The sequence below is a fragment of the Chelonoidis abingdonii genome, chromosome 3 (genome assembly GCF_003597395.2).
Source record: "Chelonoidis abingdonii isolate Lonesome George chromosome 3, CheloAbing_2.0, whole genome shotgun sequence".
In the NCBI taxonomy this organism is placed as follows: Eukaryota; Metazoa; Chordata; order Testudines; family Testudinidae; genus Chelonoidis; species Chelonoidis abingdonii.
This window is the reverse complement of record NC_133771.1, coordinates 61,785,169-61,797,552: the sequence shown is the minus strand read 5'-3', so window position 1 is coordinate 61,797,552 and position 12,384 is coordinate 61,785,169. Positions and strand designations below refer to the sequence as shown.

Genomic DNA, 12,384 nt, shown 5'->3' with positions numbered 1-12,384 from the left:
GCTTTCAGGGAGTGCAGGATGTTTGTCATTTTGGCTCCAGGGTATGTTGACGTATTTTTCCTACTCTGATAGAATGTATTTCCATGTTGTGCCATACAATGTGCCATGGTTCTTACTTGTTTTGACATAAAAATGTGAGTTCCTTTAAATGTTGTTGTAAACACTGCTTTTGATTGTTGAAAATGGCTCGCTTTCCATCGGTCTGTCAGCATTCAAATTTCCCAATTGTGATTTCATTTATTTTATTTTGTGTATGAGTGCATGTGGTTTTGTACTGTTCTTGGAACATTAAGTAATGGAGAACGCTGATTGACTGGTAAGGATGGTGATAGTTTGCATCCTTTTTTGCAATGCTCGGTACATATAAACAGGACCCTGTGTGCACCATGACAGTTTGAAACTAAACTCTGTGGCAAGGGCCCTAGATTCTACTGTAGTCTGGTGCAGCAGGGAGGAGATTCTGTGACAGATTCATTTGATTATTTTAAACTCAGGTTAGTAATGTGCAACTAAATGCTACAATCAACAAAGTGCCCTCAACACTGTTTGTTTTGTAGATTCAATTTAGTTTATATTGTTTCCACATTTGCTGTTTTCAGTGTGCTGCAGCTTTGGTCTTCACACTGCAAAATTACTATGTAAATTGTCAGGGAATCTGGAAGTATTTTAGCTTCTAGGTTGCGGATAGCTGGGACTTCTAGAACTAAAGGAGGTGTTCTGGGAGTTTGGGATTAGGACAATACGGATTTTTTTTTTCTGTTTAAAATGATCAGTGGTGAAGCAGCTAATATTGTTAATTAAGCTTCAAATTTAACAGCCCACTGAGATAAATAGGGCAATGCATGTGCAATGCTGCATCAGTTTACATTTGCATTATGTTTTGTTCTCAACCACAGAGAAAGGCTATACACGTTTTCTCTACATGATGGTTAGATTCTGGCCAATAGTTCTATGGTAAAGAATAGCTTCCAAATTCTTTTGCTGCAGAATACATTGGCCTGTCAGATGAACAGGAAATAGTAAAGACCTATTAGGTTTCTAGTCCATCTCTTCCCATATTGGTGCTGGTCTTGTCTACATCAATGTAGGTAAGAGAGTAGAGACTTTCTCTCCTTTTTCCTGTCTTTTTCTCAATGATAAAAGATTAGGTCAATTCCCTGGATCTGAACAGCTCCGAACTTTAGGAAAGTATGGACCCAGAACTTGTACTTGACCCCCATCTCTAATAAGCCAACCCAAAATACTGGATCTGAACACCAGAAAAATAAGGTCTGGATCTTACCTCTGCATTTTGGGTCCATCTCTAGCATGATATTCACCATTGTGCAGTAACTGTTCTGATACGAAGCGTCTTCTTCACTGTTGGTGTTTTGCTTCTTGCCACTAATATTTAAATATGCTGCACAGAGCTGCCCAGAGGGGGGGCAAGTGGGGCAATTTGCCTCAGGTCCCGCAGGGGCCCCGTGAGCCCTGGCCTGGCGATGGTCCGGGTCTTCGGTGGCATTTCAGCGGCGGAGGGCCCTTCAGCGCTGCTGAAGATGCGGAGCGACTGAAGGGCCCTCCATCACCGGGTGAGTACAAGCACCGCAGCTCCCCTGCTTTGCCCCAAGCCCCCTGAATCCTCTGGGTGGCCCTGATGCTGCAAAGGATTCAACCACCCTTATACCAAAGGAGATGCCCTGATTCCAAAGTAGAATACTAATTAAATAATTTAAGTGCCCAGAGTGACCTGGTTGCCTGAGATATGATTTGTCTTCCTGTGATTTTCTGCCACTGTTGAGAGTAGCTGAGGCACTCCCAATATAAGTGAAAGGGAGCTGCGTGGCAGGGCATTCCTTGTGAGGGGCCCTCCGTTTTGGAACTTGCTCCCCACCATTGGTAAACAAGAGCCTAGATTTGTTAATCTTCTGGGCATGCTTGCAAAGTCTATCTTTTCTCTGTCTTTGTTAAGGAGGGCCTGGGCTGGGGTGGATATATGTGTGGCCAGTTGTTTGTTTATGGTGTTATTTTTAATTCAGGGGGGAGGCTCCCAGTGCACTGGATAAGTGCTTCAAGGCATATTTTAAAAATTTGAAGAAACAAATAAAGAACTGTACAGATTTAGGAGCTGTTAAAGAAAAACTTCTAAAAATCCTGCTTACAATTATATCCTTTCTCTTTCTCTCTCTTGCAGACAGGACAGGATGGGTCATCACAGAGACCTACACCCACCCGTATTCCTGTGTCAAAAGGTATGAAAGCAGGAAAGCCAGTAGTGGCAGCCCCAGGAACAGGAAATGTGACAAAATTCGAGCCTCGTGCCGAGACTCAGTCTATGAAAATAGAACTGAAGAAATCTTCAGCCAACAGCTCTGCCTCCCTGGGCGGGGGGAAGGGCTGAGGGCAGTGGCTAAGGGGGTATGTTGTGCAGGTTTTACTGCTACCATGGAAATCAACCCCCTGTCTGTTAGTTGCTGGTGTTTGCATTTACTAATTAAGTCCTGAAACTGTCACTTAACATAACAAACTAATACGTGTGTGTGTGTGTTGACTTTAACAATATAATTTTGTTTCTATACTGGGCTAAAAAGCTACTTGGAGGTTCGTAATGTTTGCAGATAATGAAATCAGACTGAGCAACCTCACTTACACATTGATCTTAATTCAGGGGTTATTGAATTTATAGATAGGGTGGGCCACATCTTAAGAGATTGTCTCATGGGACCACCTTCCATCTCACTTACAATTGCGTAGGCTACTTTCCCTCCTTTTTCATGATCATTTAACATTCCTGAGACAACTAAAGCATTGCTTGGCTAGAGAAGTAATGCTAGAAAAGCCATGTATTTTAGGTCTCTTTTAATGACGTCTCATAGCTAAAACAAAGAGGAAGAGCCAGCACCATGTGATCAGCCATCTCTCTGTGGATCAGCAGTGATTCATAGACCACAGTTTGGAAAGCACTGATGTAATTGATTTTTTTTACAGCCACAATTTGGGCCTGATCCAAAACCCCTGGATGTCAATGGAATTACTTTCTTTGGGCTTGTCTATACTTTTGGCTATATTAGCATTGTTGTGATCAATGCAGCGGTGTCAATTTAGTGGGTCTGGTGAAGACTCGCTAAGTCAATGGCAGAGTGCTCTCCCATCGACTCCTGTATCCAGCTCCTCAAGAAGAGTAAGGTAAGTCAGAAGGAGAGCATCTCCCATCAGCACAGCAGGATGTAGATACCACGATAAGTGGATCTAGTTTTGTCAACTTCAGTTATGTTATTCACGTAACTGAAGTAGTGTAACTTAGATTGATTTACTGTGGTAGTGTAGACAAGTCCTTTGACTTCAGTTTACTTTGGATCAGGCCCATAATCAGAATGTGTGCTGTAGTTTGACATCAGCTGCCTAGAGTTCTTCTGTCTTGGAACAGTCCTTAATACAGACAGTTAATGGTGCAAAGTAATTGATGAAGAACTCTGCTCAGATACAGAGGGTAGGGGACAGAGGGCTTTGCACCCAACTTACCCTGAATTCCAGCATGTTCCCTGAAGTCTGGTATGTGTCTATCTCAAATAAAGAACCAGTTTACAGTGTTGTGGAGTACCAGTTTGTGTTTTGTTTTGTTCTGGTTATACTGAAGTATTTGCATTTTTTCTGTTTGTGTTTTTTATAGCATGTTTTAAGGAAGCATTTCAGCATGGAAATGGATGTGGATGTAAATGATTGATGTCATTATTTTGTTTGATAGCACCATAATTTCCCAGAAAACTCAATTTCCACACAAGTAAGATACAATAAAGGAACTCTGGGCTGAAGTAACTTGACATGCTATGTCTCAGCCAGAAGGTGCATTTTAAAAATATATAATGATTCAACCATTAGAGTGAGCTATTAAGAGTCCCACAACTGTGAGTGCCCTTGCTGGAGGAGAGATGAGAAAGGAAGATGACTCATGCAGCATGAAGAATACAAGTGTAACGCAAAATGAATTTGAGGGAGAACGTTAAGTGAAGAAGTTAGGTGGCTGAAGGAAGCAAATGCAGTTAATAGGATGTACAGGATCAGTGCAATGAAACAAGGGATTGGGTAATTAGTTTCTCTTGTGAAGGAGAGGTTGAAAGAAGAGTCTGTCAGTGGAGGGCAACAAAAAGGTGGTAGAATCAGGCAATGTTTATCCTTAAGCCACACTTGGCTGCTACCCTATTAAAGATCTTGATATTTCTGTTAGAGAGCTTACCCCAACTTCACTATCTTGAAGGCATTCTTATTCTTCTTTCATGCACATGTCCTTCTGATGAACATCATAAAAGTATTGATTCTGATTTTCACAGGTCTTCAAGCATCTTCCATTAACCTGCATCTCTAATTAACTTTGGAAATGTAGGTGCTAGGACATCTGAAAAACAGACTCATGACTTTATATATATAATTTTCCTAATAGCAGAATCAAACTTGGAGCTTCTTCTTGGGAATTTGTGAGTTACTGACCAGAAGTGCATCACTCCTTCCAGCTAACTGTTATGCCCAATAAATGCCCTATACCTCAATTTGTCAATTAATCATTAGTGAGTTCTTATTATTTCTAAGTATCAGAACTTTTTCAGCAGAAGTTCTAAACATAATAACATGAAGCTAAAAGCTCATAACAACACTAAATGCTGAGCTAAACCAAATCTTCCACTCAGTTCAAAACAGTCATTTTAAATGCTGCAAAGTAGATGAGCCCTCTGGTAATGTGGTATGATACAGTAATGAACTATGGATGGCTTAAGCCTTCTTTTTCATAGCTTTTAAAAAGAAACTAGCTCTTCCTAACTTAAGTGATGATATATATGGGACAATAGTCTAAATATGCCTGCCTTTGAAAGCAGCATCTGTTTTGGATGGGATTTGAAAGACTACTTTATCTGAAGAAGAAACCATCAGATCAGACTAGATATCCAGTGCCACCACAGCACAGCTAGAATTGGAGAGACAAACTAGAAGTAGCACTTGTGGAGTTATCAGGACATGTGAGAAGGAATCCAGTAACCCCAGATGAAACAGAATTGACAAGTCAGACTAGTATTTTGAGGATTCAGTGGCAGAGCCCACTGCCAGGACCAGACCAGAGGAAAATCTCTGACCCACAGCCAACCTAGCAAAAGGTCAAGGAATCAGAACCAGGCAAAAGGATGTTTCTGAAACTAATCTGGAAAAAAAAAACCCCACAAACAAACAAAAAGTAACAACTTGTGAATATTGGTAGGAAAAGACCCTGAAAACATACTAATCTTGTTTAAATATTAGCAAGAAGAGGGCAGGTCGCAATTTACAAAACTTCTCAAAAGGAAAGAAAGATAAAGTGTAAGGGTTGATGTAAGCCAAAGGGTAAATTATTTACTAAGTATTGATGTATAAGGATTTATTCTGAGGTTCACGGAAATTAAATATTTTGTATAAACTCAAGAAAACTGTGTGCCTATAAGTACTTATGGATATCTGTTTTAAGTTTAGTGTGCATCTTTGGTTAAAAAATTAGGTGAGTTCAGCATTTTGTAATATGTTTTCATGTACCTGAAGTTTGCTACTCTAAGTAGGGGGTGGGCAGGGAGGGAATTACAACAAACAACAACAACAACAACAACGGCTTGTAGCACAAAAGTCTTAAAAAGCTGAAGCTTAGCTGTCTTGATAATACAGTTCAGAGTGCCTTTTTCTCTGAAGGTAGCAATATAGTTAGTGACTACAATAAGATAAGCCACTCAGCACCTTAAAACTTTGTCTAGTGAAAGAAGCATGACTGTTACAATCTGTCTGTGAGAAAGGTCTCAGAAGAATGAGTCAGGTTACATCTCAAAAGTGTTCCAGCATCTGTGTGTGGAGCTAAGGATAGAGTAACCTCTATAACTGAATTTCCCTGTATTTGATTTTAAATCTGATCCTTAACACAAGTTTCTACTGAATTATATAGGGCCAGGTGCGGTCACCCTTACTCATGCTAAGTACAGCTTGCTCATGTGAGTAGTCTCATGGCCATAAACAGAAATACTGATCTGACTAAGTGCTGCTCAACGTGAGAAAGTTTGCAGAATTTGGTTCATAATGACATGCAATCTCTAGTCTAAGGGGTTTCTTTCAGATCTTAAAATATGATAAGCAAACAATATCTTGACTTCTTATGGCCACTTTGATCTTTAGTTGTTTACTCTTTTCGTTTTCTGATCACAATCCTTCACTGTGATTAAAAAAGCAAATAACATCTTGTGATTTTTATAAATATGACCGTACAGAATGTACATGACAGTATTTTAACTTTAAACCACTTACTTGGTGATTAATATCATGTGCATAATCTCTAAAACTGCATTGGTCTGCAAAGGTTCATGCCAATTATAGACTAAATACTATGTTAAACATGTTTTCGGATCTCTCAAGGTTAACACTAATGTTTGGTGACTGATCAGAATTTTAAGAACACATCTTTAAAGAGGGAAGGCTACCATCCTACTATGTTTCAGGTTTTTGACACAGGCTACACAATAAGGATGGTTTTCAGACCAATTATATGTTCCTATCGCATATCAGTTGCCGACATAACTAAGTCAGTTTGAAACCTGTAGTATGCTGGCAGTAGTTTCTATAAGCTCATCTTTTAAACTTATTCTCCTTTAGGGGAATGTTTTTCTCTTCCATCTGTGTGAGTAATGCTCATTCCCTTAACTTCGACTGAGCTCTCCCAAACAGAGCTCTTTCTAACATTTGTCATTATAGATGTTGACTTCACTTTTAAACTATCTTACTACTTGGTCTCTGTTCTTATTTGGCTTTTTGGAAAACATCAAAAGGGTTAACTGCTTTCAAACTGGGAGCTATCAGCTGCAGGAACAAAGCCATGTAGGACCATGTGTGGGTTTATTTTATTTTATTTTTTGGCTTCTTGCAAGATACAGGTATGAACAACTCCCTATATTAAAAACTCTTCTAAAGATGATTTTAAAAGTTCAGAAATAGTTATACTGGTACATGATCCACTTTTGTCACTGGGACTTATACAAAAAGATGTATTGGAGACAATATAATTTGGTACTATCCATTCATGTAAATTGTAAAAAGGAAATTTAATTTAAATTTCAAATGTTAAAATGGCAGTTGATTTGCTTTTATCTGAATTGGTCAGACTTTATGCAAATTTTTCACTATGGGACAGTTTCTAAACTCATTTATAACAGTGTAAATGCAAATAACTACAATGACCTCTGATTTATAGCAATATAATTTAAATCTAAATTTGGTCCTATCCATACAGATGTCTTCATTTAATTTTATCTTTAGAATAAATTAATTAATTTTTTGTTTCTTTAAGTAAACTTATAGCTCATGGAAGCTGTAAGATTTATAATCCCAGAAGCACTCTCTCTAGCCATTGCCAGATTATTCCTACATCACTATGCCAGAATATATCCGGGATGGCCAAACCATGGCTTACGAGCTGCATGCGGCTCTTTTACAATTGAAGTGTGGCTCGTGGAGCCCCTCTGGGCCCTCCCTTCTCCACTTACCAGATGAGGTGGGGGGGGGAGCTCGGGACCTCTGCTTTTCAGCAGGGTGATGGGGTAGGGGCTTCTGTCTAGTGGGGAAGGGGGGTCTTGGGACTTCAGCTCCATGGGGTGCAACTACTGGGGCTCAGGGGTTAGCAGGAACGGGGCTGAAGCCCCAAGGCCTGGCAGATGCCTCCCATAGGGGAAAAGCCCCGAGCTCCAGCAGGTGCATCCTGGCTCTCCACTTTCTGAAGATTGTTGTATGCAGCTCAGAGTGTCAGTAAGTTTGGCCATCCCTGGAATATATCCTATGAAAATTTTACACCTCTTTGGACATCTATTTTAATAGCAAGAATACAAAGTCAAATGTTAGAAGGGGTGAGGTGTAAGAGAAATTAATGAAGACATGAATAATGGAAGTATTCACAATGTATGACTTCTTAATCCTCTCAAGTCTGTGACATCCCCCTGCATACTTGCTATGTTTGGTCTATAAGAGGAAGACTTTGATTTTGAAACCTTACCATAATTACGCAGTTCAGTTATTAATTGGACCTGTACAAGGAAGAAAGCATTTTTTGCCTACCAAATTTTTGTTTTTAAATTGTAAATTTTGTCTTCAAACTCTGTGTATAGATATCTAATGTATATACTGGATATTAAGAACCGTGTTCTTAAAATGAGCTCATGTGATTCCCACTAAAATTAATAGATGTGTTCATATATGAATAAAATTTTATGTTAAGCAAATAGAACTTTTACCTTGCTTCATATTCTCCAAGAACCTGAAGTTATAAAACTGCATTGGTGGTGAAGATTAACTTTTACTACAGTTTATGATTCCTGTATGTTCATTATTCAAACCTGCGAGGAAATATGGACATGTATGAATGGAAAAACCTTATGTAAAGGGTAAATTAAATGTAGAATACACTTTATTGGGAAATTCCATTGTTCACTTGTGTTCCCACATTCTCCTAATTGTTGTCTTAGCCTTGTTTTATCCATATGAGTAAAATAATGAATATATGCCATCTAGTGGCAAGGTTCTGGCATAAAGGGTAAATGAAATATTTGAACATTTTTTTCTGTTTTAAAATTACAATATTGTACAATTCCCACAATCAAACATTCTACAAATGTATTTTTTTTAAAGGTGAAACATAGGCACGTTAATAAAAGTGGTAAGGATACACTGAATTTATATTTTGCGTATCTTGCAAATGGCTTTTGAAAACAAGGAGGGGAAGATAATCACAGTAGTTTATATAAGAAGTTTCAGCTATATAAATAAATGCTTTTGGAAGGCACCTTATACTAAATTTCAAATGTCTGACTGCAATTTCATCATTTAAAACCCATAAATATTTTTTCTTTAAAGCTGCACTGCATACTGAAATTTACATTTATGGTTAAACTCCGATTTAGTAAATATCATCTTGTGCGCAATGGAAACGCATTTAGACCATAGGACAGTTAATTAATTATTTAATATTTGTTGTGATACTACCAAAAGTCTGATCAGGATCAAGGACCTCTTATGTTCGCACAGTACAAACTTAAGCTCTGATCTTGCAAAGACTACACATAGCTTTATATATTGTGTGTGAAATCCTGGCTCTACTAAAGTCAATGGCAAAGTACTGTTGACTTTAGTAGAGCCAGGATTTCACTATGTGAATAGTCCCATATAAGTGATTTAGACTACTTACATACTTGAAGTTGAGCATACAAGCAAGTCTTTAAACATGTGAGTAGTTCAGTGACTTCAGTGGGACTATGGGATATGTAAAGTAATTTTGCATGTAAGTCTTTACATGAACTGCGCTTAAGAGGACAAGCAACCTAGGAAGAAGAGGAAATAGACAGTCAATATGCACATTTTATAGACATATTTTAGTTGAATTACATTTTTGGTATAATGACAGAGATATGGTCTGAGCATTGAATTTGGAGTCTCAGACTTCTGAGTTCTAATCCTGGCTCTAACCCAGACTCCCTCTATAGCACTGTCCAGGACATTTCTTCTCAGTCTGAGTCTCCCATTTTTATATGGGAATAGTATCTACCTCCCAGGAGTCTTGTGAGGTTTAATTAAAATCTTTAAAAGTCTCTGAAGATAAAAAAGCACTATATAAATGCTAAGTTCTATTAACTTTATTAAAAATTACCTGTATTTCCAATTATATAATAGCAAATGTTTTGCTCTTTTCTCTTAGAGAGTGTCATCATTCATCAGTTACGCATGAACTCTAGATGAGATACCATACCCAATGTATTCTATATGTGTGCTTCCTCTCCACACCAGTTGGATGGATCACTGTTGAAGCCCTCTACCACTATCACCATTGTCTCCTGTGCTACTGATCACTGACAGAAGTTTTTTACTGCTTCCATTGGATTATTATGATTATTTGTAGAGTTTTTAAAAATAATGGCCTTGTTGATATTTTGAAAATATGTAGAGAGAGAGAAAAGCAGTTATGGTGCCAGCTGAATGTTACTCTTATTTTGGAAAGCCTAAGGCACCAGCTTGATTTTGTTTGGTAGTGTTTCCCATATAATTTATTTTTATAAAACACTTTAATGTAACTTTCCCCAAACCTTCCAATTGCTACTGTCCATGGCATGTTAATTTGTAGAATACACTGTCAAAATTCTTAGTGTCAATTGCTATTTTTGTATTAATGACAGTAAAGGAAGTTTAAATTTTAATCTGAACACAGCTTTCTTTATTTTTAACAGAAGTAATATGCAACACATTTTCCTGCACCATATGACTGTGAGACTAAATGCTCAAAGGACTGCCATACAGGGTATAGTGGTATAGAATTTTTCTTGCACTGTGCAGCAATTCAGCATAAAACTGAGTACTAACAAACCAAAGCCCTGAAGTACTACCTGAATTTAAAGATTCTTTTTAAACATTGTAAACCAGTTTTCACTAAGCTGTGATTATTATTTTACAATATGTTTTTACTTCTGCCTGTACTGAAAAAAGTCAATTTTCATCACACTGTAACAAATAAATTTTCACAAGAATACAAATGTAACCAAGTGTTTGGATTATGCCACAAATGCCATAAGGCTGACAGTGTTGAAGTTTATCTTGTTGGTTTTATTTTATAGTAAGTACTACTGATAAAAAAGTAATTGTATGGTTTTTGTAGTTACCATCTTTAGTCTGGTATTTCATTACAATATCACAGTGCATACTACATGCATCCAGATATTGTCAGTGCTGTGAAGAAAGATCTAGCATCTGGCATAATTAATGATGCCATTGTTTCTAACTTTGGGTTTTCGCTATGCTATCAAATATCACATCTATATAAGGAAACTGTATTGTAAAGATGTCCAAATGATAGTGTAACAACAAGACTCCACGTATGCCACTGCAAGGTGAACTTAAATTTTACAGCAGTGGCCCTTTGATGACTGATGCTGCATTCTGAAGCATAATGAGAATTCTGTGGCAGCTACATTTGAATTAAAAATGGATTTTTAAATGAATTATGTATGAAATTGAATGGAACCTGTATGGTATCCCTCATGCTATTTATTTTTTATAATAAATTCATTTTATTTTACATTTTCCCCACATTTTCAGTTTCCAATTTGCTGCAGACATATATTAGTGTATAATGGTACTGTAAAGCTGCTGGGGAAAACTGGATTTGGCAGCTGAATGTGGGGCTATTGGGGCTTTTAGCATTTGGGGAGGTGGTTTGAGCTTGTGGGATAAGCATATTAACGAGTCCTTTTTGCTGAAATGATCAAAAGTGAAACAGTTAACAATTATGACATTTTAAATTTGTCGTAAGTAGATGTTAACATCTCACTGAGATTTCAATAAGCAGATAACCCTTCAGGCTGTCTGCAGACTTTGGAAGGTAACATTACATTTAGTTTATAGTCATTCAGATCATCTTTTCAAGGTTATTTCACAACAATTGAAGCTGGATTTTTTTTTTTAAGGCAAAACTTTATTCTAGAGCTCAATTTTGCAGCAAGGTTGGGGCGGGAAGGGGGGATTCTGCAGCAAATTTGACAGCTATAGAATAGCAGGAACATGCTTGTCCCTTGTATATCTTATTGACAGCATTTTTAAAGCTGAAGTTACATTCAGTTTTATGTGACAGCTTGGTTCCAAGTTTCCTGAAATCCTAATATTCTTTTGTTTTGTATAAACTTTTTATACAGAGTTCACTTTCACTGGGTATAAAGTGCTGATATGGTAACCAATATGAGGAAGTTATAATGACATCCAGAATTTACATAGCATATTTCAGTTTCCTTACACAGAACTGAGGAATATTGACTTCCAGTGTAAAACAGGAGTAAGACAGTGGTGAATCAGACCCACTTATGTGCCACTGACGCCTATGAAGTTACACCAGCACAAAATGGGAATTAACATAGTGATAAACCAAGCCCATTACCTTAAAAAACTTTACCTGTGAATGCATAATCATCTGGGGTAAGAACCGGTTTGACTTAATCTATAATGAACCTGACAGCAATTTGAAAAGTATAGCAACAGTACTGAAATAGTTTCTCTGGATTTAAAAGTAGAATAAATGTCTCAATAGCAGTAGAATGAGTCCCCCCCCCCCCACCAATCTGGATTAACAAAAAATCTCATTATGGTATGTGTGAAGAAACATTTTCCTTTTGTCTTTAGGAACACTCGTCCTCCAATCCAACCCCTCCACACTCACACTTTTAAAAGTTTAAAAAGTTAATCTGGTGGTTAACAGAATTACAGTTATAGTTTATTTTATCTTAATCAGTTTTTAAAAATATTTTGGATGAACTGGGACATACTGGGTCAGACCAATGGTCCATCTAGGTCAACATCCTGTCTTCCAACAGTGGCCAATGCCAG

The 12,384-nt window shown here is 37.6% G+C and overlaps 1 protein-coding gene across 4 annotated transcripts in view; it reads left to right on the top strand.

Annotated features, from left to right (window-relative positions):
- FILIP1 (filamin A interacting protein 1) overlaps positions 1–12,384 on the top strand; it is a 148,944-nt gene extending 136,560 nt beyond the window's left edge. For 3 of the 4 annotated variants that reach the window (XM_032788160.2, XM_075063811.1, XM_075063812.1), the window contains 2 exons: positions 2,174–2,397; positions 9,716–12,384. In XM_032788160.2, coding sequence (XP_032644051.1) covers positions 2,174–2,380 — 207 coding nt within the window. In that variant the 3' untranslated portion in view covers positions 2,381–2,397; positions 9,716–12,384. The remainder of the gene's footprint in view (positions 1–2,173; positions 2,398–9,715) is intronic. The other variant, XM_032788161.2, reaches the window with a different exon arrangement.